We start from the raw sequence: 18,210 nt of genomic DNA on the forward strand, positions 1-18,210 counted from the left end.
AACAGTATATACATTCAAAATAGTTTGTGAACACAATTCATGAGATATCACCATTTTACACTGGTGCCATCTTGTAAAAACTAAGCCAGTGGGCTTCTGGTTTTCATAAATATAAAATGTTGCAATCAGGACACATTACTGCTGAGATGCAATTGCATAATCCAGATGTGGAGATACATTTCAAGTAGCCATAATGCCATGAGTCTAATTCGACAATCACAAGGGAAACAGTCTATTGTTAGTAGTAGTAATAATAATAATGTATATAGCACCTTTAGCAGAAATACGAATATAAAGAGTTGTGACAGATAGAGGGCACTATTGTATTGTCCAAGGGTTCAAGAGGACGTCAGACACCAGATGAAAGTCCAAAATAACAACTTTTTATTAATACAAAGTGCACAAAGCACCCTCCTCTCCACAAAAACTCATTAAACAAACAACAGTCGACAATAACACACAATCCACCACTCCCAGACGCGTTGCCTCCCTTCCACCCAGCTCAGCTCCACGCTCCGGTATCTTTCCCAGTCTTATAGTCCCTGACCCGGAAGTGTTTCTCATCGTTCCATCCATGTGACTTCTTATCACTTCCGGGTTAGATAAAAAGTCCTCTTCTTCATCCCAGAAGTATGTCATCTTCCCTGTCGCTGTGACTAAGACGCACTTCCGGGTTACAGGGCACAAACGACTCTCTGGGCCTCCCTGCAGCATCCTCTGTTGAGCCCCTGTGGTATCCAGCAGGGCTGTAAAAGGAAAACTCCATCGTCCATGATTCCCTGCTGGTATCCAGGGCACCTCCATGCTGCAAGGAGAGATCCATCTGGCGGCTTGGGGGTATTGGCCGGGATTACAAGCCGGCCATAGACCACCGAGTACAAGAGTACAGAAAGCTACCCAACATAGTCCCCAAAAAGATTAGAAGAGAGGATCGACATGCTAGAGGAACATGACAGACTATCCGAACAGGTTACATTGGGAAGCGGGTCTTTGAAGTTGTGTGAACAAGTTATAAACCAGACTAACGTCAAAACTACCTAAAAATACGTTTACAGACCACCTACACTATTTGGTAGATGACATCAATAACAAGTAAGATGTTACCAAACCTGGCCAAGAACATCCACGTGCTTACATGGTTATTTCAAAGATATGAATCAGGCCTTAATTTTCCCCACCTTGAGAAATTTTTCAAATGCATTTAGTGCACAACTAAAGAAAACAGAATCCTGGATTTGTTTCATGCTAATGTAAAGGAGGATTACTTCTCTGTAACTATGCCTCCGTTAGGTAATTCTGTCACATCTAGGGTATCTGATCATCAAATATAAACCCAGTACTGAACATTTGTCAATTACCAAAAGGATGGTAAGGAACTGGAAAAAAAGAAGATGAAGCCCTATAGTATAGTATGGATTGTTAAAAAATAGTTTAATAAATAAATAAATAAATAAATAAATAAAAACTAAGCCCATCTGAATGAAGTATAAAAATCAGAGGTCCTCTGGTAATTATTACTTTTTGTCACCTCCTGGTGTAAAACTAATGCTGTCAAACCATCCATCCATCCATTTTCTAACCCGCTGAATCCGAATACAGGGTCACGGGGGTCTGATGCTGTCAAACCATTTGAATTATAAAAAGGGAAGTTTAAACAGCAGCCAATTGCTGCGTTCTTCTGCAGTGCATTATGATCACAAACAACTGAAACAGGGAGGAGACACCCTATGTAACCTTAACAAAATGTAATCCTTACCAAACAAACATGTGAAGGAAATTTTTACATACAAATGTAGAATCTGCCAGAATTACTACAGAATTGCAGGTGTTGGATATGTGCCAAATTTCACGCACTGCATATATAGAGTTATATGACGTCCTGATCTGCACACTCTATAGAGCTTACTCTCATCTGGACAATGCTTTTAATATGGTCAGAATCCCTGTTTTTGTTTTTTTTTTTTTTGTTTTTTTTTTCCATAACCTTTAACATTGTCTTACAAGTTAATTGTCTAATGAGTTAAATGTAATGAGGGTTGATGTCCCCATAGTGTCCTGGAAAATTGACAATCTACTTGACAGCTAAGAGTTTTTGTGGATTCAGGACTGTGTATTACAAAATAAGGAGTCAGTAACCCAAGTACACCCTCTTAGAACTGTCTTCTTTCCCGTTCTCTTCATCATTTAAAAAACTAATTTCAAAAACAACTTAAATTTATGTGATGTACAAACATTGTTGGATTACCATTTCAGCACAGGCTACATCAATCATGGATATCAAGAAAAGTAGTGGAATACTTTGCCACGTGGTATAGGAATAAGCATCTACAAGTGAACATGACTAAGGCAAAGGAACTGGTAATGGATACCTGGTGTGCCGAGTACCCCCAAAATCAGCCACCTTAATGGAGTGAAGGTGAATGTGAGCCAGATATAAAATATATGAGGTCTATCTGAAATATGTGGTATAGTTTACAAAATGAGAGTTTTTGATGCATGTGACTAGTTGCTGTGGATGTCCGGTCTGCCCATGGGTTTGTAGTGAACTTTTCTATACCGTGGTCTACTGAGTGTTCTGCCACAAATGTACGCTGGCAGGCCACGAGGGGCATAAGTAAATAAAGGATCAGGAAATGCAATACTTATTTTAAGACAAGCGGTGGTCAAAGATTGTTGCATGATAGTTTGTATCCAAAGCCCAATATGCAAGTCAAAATTAAAAAGTCTTAAATAACCTAATCATTAATTTGTCAAACCAGAAATAACCCAAGAGAAAGCACTCACCAAAAGGTTATAGAAGTTAACCACAAACTTGGACGCTAAATTTCAAGGGCACCAGCTTAAACAGAATCACACAGAGGACATTGTGTGATGCAAGTTCTTTGAGTAGCAATGGTCACTCGCATCATAGCAATCTGTACACAGAACACTGGAACCAATAAAACAAAATAGTGCCACAGTAAATACAAAAATAGGACTCTACTTGTTTAATTAAAAAACAAAAAAAATCAGAACAAAAGTAAGAATTTAAAGAGAAAATAAGTTCTGCAGCTTTCAGAACCCCAGAATATAAAAGGTTCCATTAAAAATATAAATGTGGAATAAATTAGGGAAAACAGGCTAAAGTAAGACTGGGAAAGTAAGGAACGCCTCCTGAAACTTTCTAGCAAAACTTGTATGGCTTTTGAAGCATTTTTCAAACACAAAATAAAATATATTAGATGTGTTATAATATACCTTTCCAATGTTAATTCTATTGAACACCAGCATGCCAATTTTAGTAATTCAAACTCCTTTTCTCAAATAGGTTTACCTGAGCTCCACAGAATTTTTAAACTTAAACAATCCATCTGTGTCCTTGACCTAATCCCAACACGCTTTTTTCAAAGAAGTCTCAGAAGTGCTAATTAATAAGTGTACTTGGCATACTGTACTTAATTCATTATTAGATACAATAAGCTTGCAACAAGATTACCCCTGCGACCAAAAACTGACTGAGAAACTCTGGTTTCAGTGCATGTATGGTGTGTGTGACTGGCTCTGAGGAGCTACCAGCAAAGGCACTATTCCCATCCCAATAATCCAGCACTGGAAGAAGCTGGTATGAAAATGTATGCATGTACTTAGTTTACATGAAATGCAAGAAAAAAGCAAAAACAACAATAAATAATTATATAAATAAACAAATAAATAAATAAATACACACTTAACTTGTGTGGCAACTGCAACAGAAGATGAGAGAAGATGGGTGAATTTTAGTATAAAAACTCCAATCCACTGTACAAAATTTAAACTTTCTCTGTATTTAAGGGTGAAATGAATTTATTTCAAGGAGTGGCTAACATCAATTTTGTTTATTTTTGTAATTATATTTTTGTAATAGTGCATCGTATCATAAATATCTGTGATAATAAAATGTACTAGTAGAATACACAAAAAACAGGACATGCATTTCATTTTTGAAATGGGGAGGGGGAAATCCTCTTAAATTTAACAAAAGGGAGATTTTGGAATCCAGACTGTGTGAAATAAACACTTCAAATGTATGTATATTTTTATTCTATAATCGTAACAATAAGAGCAGCTCACTACTCAAAACGGTAATTGTAGGAAGCACCTGGAATCGAACCTGCAAGCTCTCGATTATGAATCAGCAGTTCTTACCGCTGCACCACCCAAGCGGTATATGTCAGCGTCGTACCCTAACCCGATTTCTTTTTATTTGGTTAGATTCTTGAATAAAAGTGCACTTGCTTTGCTATACTTTTACCTTTTGTGAAAGTGTTTGATAGTTGGACTTCACACATTAAACACTTCATGTCTACATTTTGTTATTAGTACTAACACATGAAAAAAGTTTCTATTTTAGGTACGTAATCAACATTTCCTGTCATCTTGCATTTACCCGGATCGTTGTAGACATGGAACAAATACAGTATATATATTATTTACCGTATCCAACACCAGGCACTTCAGACCCAGATAAACACACTTGAGCTTGGAGAATCTTCTTTGCGACTTGAGCTGCATTTGGGGAAATAGGAAAGCTAGCTGTTTGCTGCTTCTGCTGACTGACAGATTTGCAAAACAAAAGATGCTAATGGAGAAGTGCAAAGGAATTTAAGGTGGCCCAGGATTACAAGTTTTTTCGAAGGCTTCAGGGAATTTAGTGTTAAAGATGGACATCTACCATTCATAGATCCTGAAGTTGATCTTTTAATAGGAACCAACAACCACAAAGTATTTGAGCCGTTGCAAACTATGCCTAGCAGGGGACATCATGGCTGTGAAGATTGCACTTGGATGGATGGTCTGTGGGCCACATAAGAAAATAGATGACCTCGCAAAGTACAGTGGTAAGAAACATTCAATTGCGTATCAATATCAGAAATAAAAGAAATATTGCATCAACAGTACAATTTAGATTTTTCATAGCACAGCTGTGAAGAGAGAGAGAGAGAGAGAGAGAGAGAGAGAACATAAAGTTTATGCACATAGTCTCAGAGTCTGCAAGACTGATAGATGGCCACCGTTTAAATCTAACATTAAAAAGAAGAAACATTTAAAATGCCAAACAATCACTGTACTGCAGAGCAGAGCACTATTGGATTAAAAAAAAAACTAAGCAAAAAGTCAGGTTTTCACAAAGACTATAAAGTTTTTATGAGAGACATTATTGAGAAGGGCATAATAAATGCATGGAGGCAGGGTGTGGTACATTCCATATCACGGTGCATATCATCCCAAGAAAAATAAGATTGGAGTGATTTTTTGATTGCATAGCCACTTACCAAGTGACTTCTCTTAAAGAAGAACTACTGACAAGGTAAGGATTAACTTACTCATTGGTGTCCTTACAAGATTTAGAGAGGACCAAGTGGGATTAATGGCATACAATTAATCAATGTTCTACCACGTTAAAAGTCTAGATATAGATACATATACATACACACACACACACATATATATATATTTCACTTTTTATGGGGAAGTCAAGAGTGGCACCATTGAAGCATGTCCCAATTCCAAGATTGGGACTAACAGCAGCTGCTGTAGAAGTCAAAATGGATTGGATGATAAAGTGATCTTCAAAATAACCTTACAAGAATCTACATTTTGGACTGACAGCACCAAAGTGCTAAAATACATTTCAAATGAAATTGAGACCTTTGTTACAAAGGGATTCACAGTAATCAGAGATCACTCACAACCTTCATAATGGAAGTACCTCATAGTTTCTCTAAATTCAGCAGATCATGCATCAAGAGGACTAAGCACATGAAGCTTTCTCAAAAGCACAACATGGTTGCAAGGTCCAAGTTTCTTGTTAATGCCAGAAAATGAGTAGCTAAAAAGGACCAGATCAAACAAGTGATTCACTTACTAAACTTGAACTAGAAATGAAAATCAGTGCAGTTAACATTACAAGTGTAGAAGAAATTACTGAACCTATATATAAACGTATCACCTACTTCTCAGAATGGCTACTGTAGGCAAAGGCTTATAAGTGTGCCATTGTGATCTGTAAGGATTATTCATATACATACATTTTATTTATAATGACAACCTAAATGAAAGGGTAAACCTGACAGGGAGATGAGTCAAGTGCAACCCAATGCTTAAGTGCTGATGTGCCCTTATTTGGCCAGGGTCGTCAGTGTTTACAGCTATTTCAAGGGTTCACAAGCAAGCAACCTCTTCAGTCAGAAAACCAATTGTACCCATTTTTGGAGGTTGCATGTTTAAAGGGAAGGTATAAAAATTGAACAACTGCACGGAACTCCAGAGCTCACCTACAGATGGATGAAAGACATTACTCCTGCCCATGCCTGTGACAATGCTTTCCCTCACTCTGTGAAAGACTAGACAAGCGCCTATTACAGGAATCCCCAACTGCATCGTGCTTTGGTCAAGTACAGCTCTCCTTTGACTAATATATTATTGTGAGTGTTAAACCAATATTAAACAGAAGCAATTTCGGTTAGTGTTACTGATACTTTTGATCACATACCACTAGGGAATTATTTTTTTATTTCTATATCTATATATGGCTGCATTCTCTAATGAATCTCTTCCCAGGGAGTATGCACCCCCTGCTGGATACAGCTATGCATAAAGAATGTTGGGGAATTGTTTCTCAAGTTTAATAACATACTACTGTATTTTGCAAGATGGCAGCACGGTCGGACACAGAGGATTTTTGTGCTTTCCAGTCTGGTACGTTATTTGTTCAGTTTTGTTTTATTGTCATGTTGTGTCACGCAAACCTGTTATGTAGCTGTCAGGATTTAATTAATATTGGATTACAGTAGAAATATCAAACCATTTTCAGCGGATTTATACTGGAACATATAAAGAACACTAGGTATGTCGTGGATTATTACTGGACCAGTGGAGACATCACAAAGAAAGGAAAAAGAAGCGCAGATGCAGATCAGGTCTACGGGCTAGGCTAAGAAAAAAAAACGCCACAAACTCCCATTACCTAGCATCTTTCTCTCCAACGTGAGATCAATTACTTACAGAATGGTTGAGCTAGAGGTGCAGAATGCTGCAAAAGTTTTTGTCCGGAATTGCTGCGCGAGGATCATAATGGAGACTTGGCTTCACCCGCAAATCCCCGACAATGCAATGCAACTACCGGACCACACAATCCAACAGCAGAACAGGAACAAAAACTCAGGTAAGAATAGAGGGGGGTGGTTTATGCATATATGTGCACAATAAATGGTGTACAAACAACCGAGTTATAGACAGAGGTTTCCCTGACTTAGAAATTCCATCAATCATTTGCGGGCCATTCTTTTTACCAAGAGAGAACTGTGGTAATTGTCACTGCTATTTACATTCCGCTGGACGCAAACTTTAGTATGGCTCTTAACATCCTTTATACTGTAGTGAGAAGTTAAGCAAAATGACACCTTTTATTGGCTAACTAGAGAGATTACAATACAGTATGCAAGCTTACAGGGCAACTCCAGCCCCTTCTTCGGGCAAAATATAATCCTTTATATTTATATATAGAATCCTTTATACTAGAATAAACAAACAGCAGCAGGCTTAACCCGATGAAGTACACATCATTGCCTGAGACTTAAATCAAGCATGTTTAAGACTGTACTTAGTAAATTCACCCAGCATGTAAAGTGCTCCACCCACGAGAGGGGGGGAAAAAAAAAAATACACTTGATCATGTGTATTCACATATAAAACCACACCTCTCCCCCACTTAGGTCAGTCGGGTCATCTTCCATTGCTCCTCATCCCAGAAAAAACACCCATCAAGAGGAGGACAAAACCAATTATGAAGACAAATAATTGGTCTGAGAGTGGTCTCATTCAGCTACAGGATTGCTTTGCACAGATTTTTGTGTGTTCAAAACAACAGGACATATAGAATAGAACGGTTTCTGTGTGTTCCCTAACAAGAACTGTGCTGGTAATGTCACTGTCGCAAAAAGGGTTCAGGGGTTTCCAAATCAGATACCCCAGATGACAAAAGAAGTGCACACACTCCACACAATTCACAGAGGACAACCCACGACAGGTGTGAACACAAATTCAATAAATTACAAACTACAAGGGCAGCAATCCCAGGTCTGTCAGCTCCAACGCCTCACTGGTAGTAAAACTGAACCATTTCTTTGCCAGGTTTGAGAAAAGGAGACCCAACATGACCACAATAACACCAGCCCCCATGACCCAAACACTCACTCTGCAAAAACAGGAGGTGAAATGTGTGTTCAGGACAGTGAACCCATGGAAGGCCACTGACCCTGATGGAGTAACTAGGAAGATACTCAAAGCATGTTCTGACCAGCTTGCCAGGACCTTCAAAGATTTTTCATCTTTCTCTGGCATCAACCTCTATTCCACCATGCCTAAATTCAATCAATCATTATTCCTGTCCCTAAAAAAATAGCCATGAGAGCTTAAATTATTATACACCGGTTGCACTAACACCAGTGGTAATGAAATGCTTCAAGGAGATTGGCGTTATAGCACATTAATTCCTGCTTACCATCCACTTTTGACCAGCATCAGTTTGCTTACAGATCAAACAGGTCCACAGAAGATGCCACTGCTACTGCTCTGTGTACTGCACTGAGCTACACAGACCAAAGAGGGAGCTATGCAAGGCTGCTCTTCACAGAACACAGTTTGGCATTTAAATACAACAATCACTGACATACTGGTAAGTAAGCCAACAGACTTGGGCCTTCCCTCCTCTACCTGCACCTGGATAGAGGACTTTCCAGCAAATTACTCAAATTGTTCAACTCAGCCTTCATCTCGCTACTTCCTTTTTGCTCAGCACAAGATCTCCACAAGGCAGTGTGCTGAACCCACTACTTTACTCTTTGTACACATATGACTGCACCCCAATCCATCCCACAAATACTATCATTAAATTTGCAGATGATCCCATTGTAATAGGTCTCATATTAGAAGCAGATGAGTCTGCCTATAGATACAAGGTCCAGAGACTGACAAAATGGTGTTCAGTGAATAACTTGACACTGAACACCACAACAAAAAGGAACTCACTGTGGACTTCAGAAAGCACGGGATAGAACCAGTTCTCCTCTACGTCAACGGAGACCATGTGGAAACAGTGTAGACCTTCAAATTCTAGGGAACCCACATTTCAGAGAATCTTTCCTGATCTGAGAACAGCACAGCAATGGTCAAAAAGCACAACAGGTACTGCACTCTCCAAGAATGCTTGGGAAAAATAACTTAAAGAAAAAGCTATTGGTGGCTCTTTACTGTTCAACCATCACCAGCATCCTTGCATACTGTATCACAGTATGGTATGCTGGATACATGGAAACACAGCACCACTAGTTTGAACTGTTGCCCTCTGGTTAGCGTTATAGATCTTTGAAAGTACAGACCGATAGGAACTTTTTCTGAATCTATCGAATGGACATAAATACACTGAACAAAAATAAGCAAATTAAAGGTGGTTTAAACAATTTTTGGTCAGTGTTGGAAAATACTCGTACATACTGCTGCCGATTTCGTGCAGCTACCCCCAGTGAAATTGATTTATTGTATTACTACTGGTTTTATTGTGATTTTCTCTCACTTATTTAAGTATATTTTTACACATACAATACTTTTTATATACACATATTTTTGTTCTGGTTTGTATTAGGTGTTGTAGCACTGGTTTGTTTTTTACAAAAGTAGTGTCATTTTGCTTTTGTACTCAATTGGAGCAGTGCTCGTAAATTGCATTGTAAATTATTTTACAAAAAAAAAAAAAAATAAAAGTGTACAACATGCAGAAGATAAAATGTGAAAGCAGGCGAGCATAAAAAAAAAAAATGGCACATTTGCCAGAAGATAGGTGGTTGGTCAGGAACCAGTCTGACTCCAATGCTGGGATTGATTATTTTGGACCCTTTTGGGTTAAAAAGAGGACGAAGTCTAGTCAAGAGGTATGGAGTAATTTTCACTTGTCTAACAATTAGAGCTTTACACACCAAGACTGTACACAGCTTGGACACTGATACTTGCATCAATGCCATACAGCGATTCATTTGCAGAAGAAGGCAAGTTAAAATAATGCACTTAGATAATGGGGAAAAAAAACCAAAAAAAAAAACCAACACAACCTTTACTGAAGCAGAGATAAGTGAACCAAATAAAAACCTTGACCAAGAAAAAAAAATGAGTAATGCCATGATGAAAAAGACATAAAATGGGTTTTTAACCCACCATCAGCCTCTCACCAAGGTGGTGTATGGAAAAGACAAATCAGAAGCATAAGAAAGATTCTAAACTTAATACTCAAACAACAAACACCAGCATGACTCCTTGGCTCCCAAAAACACCGGAAGCTAGTCCAGCACATTGCTGACTTTCTCCAGAAAAGATGGTCTAAAGAGTATTTGCCAATACTTCAAGAACATCAAAAAATGGCTTACACCAAGAAGAAATTTTGAACCAGGAGACAATGTTTTAATTAGTAGACAATGCTGCACTCTGCAACTCTTGCGTTATGGGTCAAATCAAGACAATGCCAGATGCCAAGGGTGCAGTCAGTAGAGTTTATGTACAGACCAAAACCAGCACACTAGACAGACATGTGAATAAACCATGCCCACTACAGGAAACAGCTAATACTTGAAATATTAAACTTTTATTAAATATTTGTTTGTAGTTATTTGAGAATAACATGAAGAGTATAAGAATAGTTTGTGGCTCTTTTTGAAGTAAAATACAGTAATTGTCTCTGCTCCTACATAAACAATTATGGGCCGGAAATGTAAAAAACAATCTTGAAATGTTTAATGTTAATGCGGGAATTGCTTCCTTTCTATAATAGAACATCAGTTTCTTATAGTTACTTAAAATATGGTATATAGTCTTATACCCCCAGTAAATTAATATGAAATAGAACTTTCTTTACTATATCTGTAAAACAGTGTTATTTAAGCCAGTTAAGAAATACTCTTATTGCTAGCAGGTACTGTTGGATAGGTTTGCAAATAGCAGATTGACACAGTTTTTGTGAAACTAGGCCTGTAAAACCAAATTGAGAGAGAAATTAAACAAGCCTTAAACAGAATTTTCTTTAAACAAGAACTTGTCTTAATATCAATTTTTTTTCTTTATATTTGTGTGAATATTTTTACTTTGAAATTTTACTTGCATCACATTGATGCCAGTACTGTCCTATGAAGCAAACTAAAAGCTGCAGGACTTCGGTAATTTTGGACAAATGCAGCCACTCTACATTTACACCTTTATTTTTTATACAAGTGGTGACAAGCAGGGATAACAATACATGCATACATATGTTCATTCATTTTAAATTCTTCACGTTAGTCTTCAAATTTTTCAAAAGCAACCTGGCCTCCTAATCATCCCCAGTCTCTGTCTCTCTTTCTCTCACCTCCAAACAGCAGTGAGCGTATTAGCACAATAATAGCTGCTGTCACATCATTCATATGGGTGCTACACATTAGTGATGGTTGAAGTGGTTCCCCTCTGTCTGCGAGCTATGAACAGCAAGAAGAGGGTTAAATATATGTAATTAATTATCCTTAAAAGGTGTACAGTAATGATAAATTACAGCCTTCTTATTAAACTGCCCACCAAAAATTTATAACACATTGTAGAAAGCCCAGGAGAGAGGTGGACAGCCTGGGTCAACAGAACCATATCGGATTTTACATAGGACAATCCTCCTTATATTTATCCGAATCTGTAAATTTAGGTCTGAGCCTGTGCAAACACTACACAAAATTAATTTGGTTGACATGACTCCAAGTGTTTACAGATCAAGCTATAGAAGGAAAAAAGAAAAAAGTATTGTGTCATCTAAACCTACCATAAATGCATATATAGATCCACTTTTTCTCCAAACATTAATCATAAAAGCATCAAGAACAATACTGTTTCATATCAAACAGAATCATTGTGACATTCTCTCTTATTTAATAGTCTGTGAGAGAAGGAATGGATGGATGGAGGGAGAAGAATGCGGACTTACCATTTCTGAGAATGTGAAATAACTGCAAATGCCTTCTTTCACCTACAATCTAGTACAGTATTTCAGACAAAACTGGCAAGGAACACCGTTCTGTCTTGTCAGGACTTAAGAGGTCAAAAACTGGTTTCAGCAGCTCTCTCAGCGCAGCCAAGGAATTCTATGATCACATTGTCCAACTGCAACTCTATTCCATGATATTGACACTACTGCTTAATTTGTAAATATTTGTGACCACAATACACCTTATTTTAAGATGTATATGGAGAAGTTTTAAAACCAAAAGATCTTTTATATAAAAAAAAAACACGAAAGCATGTATTTAGTGTTATGAATTTATATATTATTTTTCTCCTCCATAATAAAAGTGTTGCAAAGACACAACTAATTGAAGTATCTATTTAGCAACTGTATAAAATTACTTAAAGTATGCTTAAACAACTTACTGAGAAAGTAAAAAGTTGTATGCCGGATGTAGAATGATGCCAATTGAGGTTATAAAAAACCCTGCAAAAGAAAATCTCAGCCTAAAAAATTCTTTACTGCAAGATATATAGAGTTCAAAAAAAAATGAAGGAAATGGTGTGCTGATGCAGCCATACTAAGTAATATTTCACATCTGCTCCCTGTATGTAGAATCCTGGCAGTTTTAGCGATTTCTGATACAGAGATTGCATTCACGGTTTACATCTTTTTGTGACTATTATAAACAGGTACACCGTTTATTCAAGTCACAACGACAGGAAAATTAAAACTGTGCATAAACAAAACACATAAAAACTTTTATTAAGCTAGCTGCCAAAACAACGTCACCTTAAACTGGATATCCAAGTTCTGTTGGCTCTCAGGCAAACGCAACGAGCTGAATCTTGTTGTGCTGTTTAAAAACCATTACTATTCTATAACCCCAACATACATACATAGGATACTTTATTAATCCCAAAAAGAAATTCACAAACTCCAGCAGCAGCATACTGATAAAAGACAATATTAAACAGTGATAGAAATGCAGGTAAAACAGACAATAACTTTGTATAATGTGAAGAGTCGCATAGTGTGGGGGAGGAACGATCTCCTCAGTCTGTCAGTGGAGCAGTGTGTCGCTGAAGCTGCTCCTCTGTCTGGAGATGATACTGTTTAGTGGATGCATTGGATTCTCCATGATTGACAGGAGCTTGCTCAGCACCCGTCACTCTGCCGATGTCAAACCGTCCAGCTCCATGCCTACAATATAGCCTGCCTTCCTCACCAGTTTGTCCAGGTGTGAGGTGTCCCTCTTTATGCTGCCTCCCCAGCACACCATTGCATAAGAGGGCACTCGCCACAACCGCCTGATACAACATCTGCAGCATCTTATTGCAGATGTTGAAGGACGCCAGCCTTCTAAGGAAGCATAGTTGGCTCTGTCCTCTCTTGCACAGAGCATCAGTATTGGCAGTCCAGTCTAATTTATCATCCAGCTGCCCCCTAGGTATTTATAGGTCTGCACACTCTGCACACAGTCACCTCTGATAATCACAGGGTCCATGAGGGGCCTGGGCCTCCTAAAATCCACCACCAGCTCCTTGGTTTTGCTGGTGTTCAGGTGTAAGTGGTTTGAGTTGCACCATTTAACAAGGTCCTTGATTAGATTTCTATACTTCTCCTCCTGCCCTCTCCTGAAGCAGCCCACAATAGCAGTGTCGTCAGCAAATTTTTGCATGTGGCAGGACTCGGTGTTTGTATTGGAAGCCCGACGTATATAGGCTCCTGTGTTGTGGACCACAATGTCAGACCTGCAGTTCCCGAGATGCACATACTGAGGTCTGTCTGTAAGATAGTCCACAATCCATTCCACCAGGTATGAATCTGCTCCCATCTCTGTCAGCTTGTTCTTAAGGCGCGCATATATATATATATATATATACACACACACATATACATACATACACACACACTCCACCTCCCTATATAGTTTAAATCTTGAAGATAAAATCACTCTCATCATATCGCATCTAAGAAACTGCTCATTAAATTGGAACAACTTCCTATTTAAAACCAGGTCAACAGTAAGTGGCACCTGAGCAAGATAGATCTGTGCTCTGAGAAAGATGCCCCGTAAAATGAGAAACATCTTAGTCCATAAAATTTGGAGTTTTTCTCCGACACCCAATCTGATAACGTCCCAATAGCCAGCCAGTATCACCACCCTCTTTAGACCAGAGATAGATGGTCCCTTGCCAAGATGGCGTAATAAACCTGCCAGTGTCAGATTTTTAATCACTAGCAGGGTCAGGCTCAGATGGGTGGTGACACTGAAATTGGCTAAGGAACTGTCCAATATAATCAGGGTGTCACACACATATATATATATATATATATATATATATATATATATATATATATATATATATATATATATATATATATATATATATATATATATATATATATATATATATATATATATATATATACACACACACACACACAGTGGTGTGAAAAACTATTTGCCCCCTTCCTGATTTCTTATTCTTTTGCATGTTTGTCACACAAAATGTTTCTGATCATCAAACACATTTAACCATTAGTCAAATATAAACACAAGTAAACACAAAATGCAGTTTTTAAATGATGGTTTTTATTATTTAGGGAGAAAAAATCCAAACCTACATGGCCCTGTGTGAAAAAGTAATTGCCCCCTGTTAAAAATAACCTAACTGTGGTGTATCACACCTGAGTTCAATTTCCGTAGCCACCCCCAGGCCTGATTACTGCCACACCTGTTTCAATCAAGAAATCACGTAAATAGGAGCTGCCTGACACAGAGAAGTAGACCAAAAGCACCTCAAAAGCTAGACATCATGCCAAGATCCAAAGAAATTCAGGAACAAATGACAACAGAAGTAATTGAGATATATCAGTCTGGTAAAGGTTATAAAGCCATTTCTAAAGCTTTGGGACTCCAGCGAACCACAGTGAGAGCCATTATCCACAAATGGCAAAAACATGGAACAGTGGTGAACCTTCCCAGGAGTGGCCGGCCGACCAAAATTACCCCAAGAGCGCAGAGGCGACTCATCTGAGAGGTCACAAAAGACCCCAGGACAACGTCTAAAGAACTGCTGGCCTCACTTGCCTCAATTAAGGTCAGTGTTCACGACTCCACCATAAGAAAGAGACTGGGCAAAAACAGCCTGCATGGCAGATTTCCAAGACACAAACCACTGTTAAGCAAAAAGAACATTAGGGCTCGTCTCAATTTTGCTAAGAAACATCAATGATTGCCAAGACTTTTGGGAAAATACCTTGTGGACTGATGAGACAAAAGTTGAACTTTTTGGAAGGCAAATGTCCCGTTACATCTGGCGTAAAAGGAACACAGCATTTCAGAAAAGAACATCATACCAACAGTAAAATATGGTGGTGGTAGTGTGATGGTCTGGGGTTGTTTTGCTGCTTCAGGACCTGGAAGGCTTGCTGTGATAGATGGAACCATGAATTCTACTGTCTACCAAAAATCCTTAAGGAGAATGTCCGGCCATCTGTTCGTCAACTCAAGCTGAAGCGATCTTGGGTGCTGCAACAGGACAATGACCCAAAACACACCAGCAAATCCACCTCTGAATGGCTGAAGAAAAACAAAATGAAGACTTTGGAGTGGCCTAGTCAAAGTCCTGACCTGAATCCAATTGAGATGCTATGGCATGACCTTAAAAAGGCGGTTCATGCTAGAAAACTCTCAAATAAAGCTGAATTACAACAATTCTGCAAAGATGAGTGGGCCAAAATTCCTCCAGAGCGCTGTAAAAGACTCACTGCAAGTTATCACAAACACTTGATTGCAGTTATTGCTACTAAGGGTGGCCCAACCAGTTATTAGGTTCAGGGGTCAATTACTTTTTCACACAGGGCCATGTAGGTTTGGATTTTTTTTTTCTCCCTAAATAATAAAAACCATCATTTAAAAACTGCCTTTTGTGTTTACTTGTGTTATATTTGACTTATGGTTAAATGTGTTTGATGATCAGAAACATTTTGTGTGACAAACATGCAAAAGAATAAGAAATCAGGAAGGGGGCAAATAGTTTTTCACACCACTGTACATACACACACACACACACACACACACACACACACACACACTCTTCACATATCTTGCATAAGATTAAAAAAAATAATAATAATAATCATATCAAAACCTACAGGAAATTACTGAGTTTTAGTATTTCACTTTAGCAAAGACAAGTGCAAGCAAAATCCTTAATAATTCCAACCACAAATGCCTTCCAATGTAAAACGGCGAGGACCCTTTCGATGTTACACTTTATGATATTAGAATCATCGCAAATGAAGTAATGTTTCGAAATTAATTAAAAATCAAAAATTTACGTATTTTTTTTGTAAATAAAAGAATGTAAAAGTCTTTCTCCTGTCTGTAGCGGGGTTATAACAGACGAGTACCGTAAAAAGTTGATATATCTAATGATTCATATGTTTTTACCTTAGTGATAGTGTTGGACCACAAATCAAAACACACATACGTTGCTCTCAATTAACAGCACCCAAATGGTTATTCTGGCCCCGCTGTTAAAAACTACATCTACACATGCTGTTTGAAAATGTTGAACGTCTATTTCCTTAAATTCCGAGAAATCTAACGAACAAGCAAGGCGGAAAAAGCGGTCAATTATTCAAGTCCGATGCAATTTCAAGCCAAACAAATTGTCTGTCAGTCAACATGATCACTAAATAAAAAATAACTCTATGTCATAATTTTCTTATTGTTGAATTCATCACCTATGCCCAGAATGCATTTATTGTATTCGGTTGCCACGTTCGGTTTGATCAGGTAATTTTGGGCAAAAGCGTTAAGTTACGTTTGTAAATGTGCTGTCTACGTCTATTTTAGAGATTCTGCATTGTACACCTAAGACAGGTGGTGTTTTAGCACCACAGCCTCAAGAGAACAAGGCGAGAAGCCATGCACATTCCTTGTGCCTAATCAAAAATGTTACACGCAGCAACTTCCTAGGTAGATCCAAAATTCCCGATAGTAAATGTATGACCGACCAAACGGAGCACATGACGAACGCTTGAAATCCAGAAATGAAAACAAGATCAGAAAGCTTTAGAAGGGCATTTAATCGAATGCCTCTCCAACTATGCGGAACGTGAAACTGGCTACTTACCTTACTTTTCACCTCCACAACGCTCAGAGACTTGCTGCTCGGCACTCCGTGATTCTTATTCATGTTTTTAAAAAGACACTGGTGTTCTTCAGCTTCGCCCTCTGCGGGGCTACTCAGATGGCACTCTGTGCTTGACCGGATCAAATATTCCCACAGCATATAATGGCACGACTTTACGATTACACTTCTCCTTCCAAACCCAGCCGGAACTAAAAGAGTATCCCAGAAATCTAGGATAAAGACGACGTCGCCGCCTGACAACCTCTCCGCTTCTACTGCACAAATGTGACGCAATCTGCACCCAGGAAACTATCCTGAGCGAGCCTCACAAGGCGCATGCCCCGTAGTGCAATCACCTCTTCGTCAAACGACGAGCAAGCGCTTTAAGACTGATATCACAGACAGGTGAACCTTGAGTGGGCGAGGCTAGGTACTGGAATAATAAATAGTTGAGGAGTTACTGAAATGTGGTGGAATATGATGACAGAGGTGAAAGTTTAAGTTTATTTTCTCCTGGCCTAAAGTTTCATATTTCCAATTTTAAAAATATATTAAAACCTAATTCTATCAAGGGAATTGTGTACTTTATAATCAATGTCGTGCCTTTTGTTGAAATAACTGAGACTGGAAAAATCTCAGACTATGGTTACAAGGTTTCTCCGCCGTCTATGCAATTTATTAGTCGATTGAGATTACTAAAATAAAAACCTAGAAATCATAGGAAAATTGGATAATCGGCATAAGCTTTGTCAAGTGCCATCTGGCAAACTTTAAGAGTGGGGGAGGGTTTTCAAAAAAGTGGTTTACTGGTGATTAAGCCTGATTACACGTGCCGTATATGGATCTTCCAGACATCAGTCTCGAGAAGTACATGCTGTGCATTTAATTGTGCATTACATAGTGTATTAATGTGTTCAGTTATAAAACTGGTTTAATTGGTTTAGTAATTCGATGGGAGTTTGAAAATAAAAATAAATTAAGGTGTATTTTCAAGTGTATTGAAATAAAATAATTTTTGAATTAAAATCAGATGAA

General features: G+C 38.3%; 1 protein-coding gene across 1 annotated transcript in view; it reads right to left on the minus strand.

Annotated features, from left to right (window-relative positions):
- pard6b (par-6 partitioning defective 6 homolog beta (C. elegans)) overlaps window positions 1–17,540 on the minus strand; it is a 142,917-nt gene extending 125,377 nt beyond the window's left edge. The window contains exon 1 of the mRNA XM_039735234.1: window positions 17,176–17,540. Coding sequence (XP_039591168.1) covers window positions 17,176–17,334 — 159 coding nt within the window. The 5' untranslated portion in view covers window positions 17,335–17,540. The remainder of the gene's footprint in view (window positions 1–17,175) is intronic.
- Window positions 17,541–18,210: the final 670 nt, after the last annotated feature.

This window comes from Polypterus senegalus, chromosome 14 (assembly GCF_016835505.1).
Source record: "Polypterus senegalus isolate Bchr_013 chromosome 14, ASM1683550v1, whole genome shotgun sequence".
Taxonomy (NCBI): domain Eukaryota; kingdom Metazoa; phylum Chordata; class Cladistia; order Polypteriformes; family Polypteridae; genus Polypterus; species Polypterus senegalus.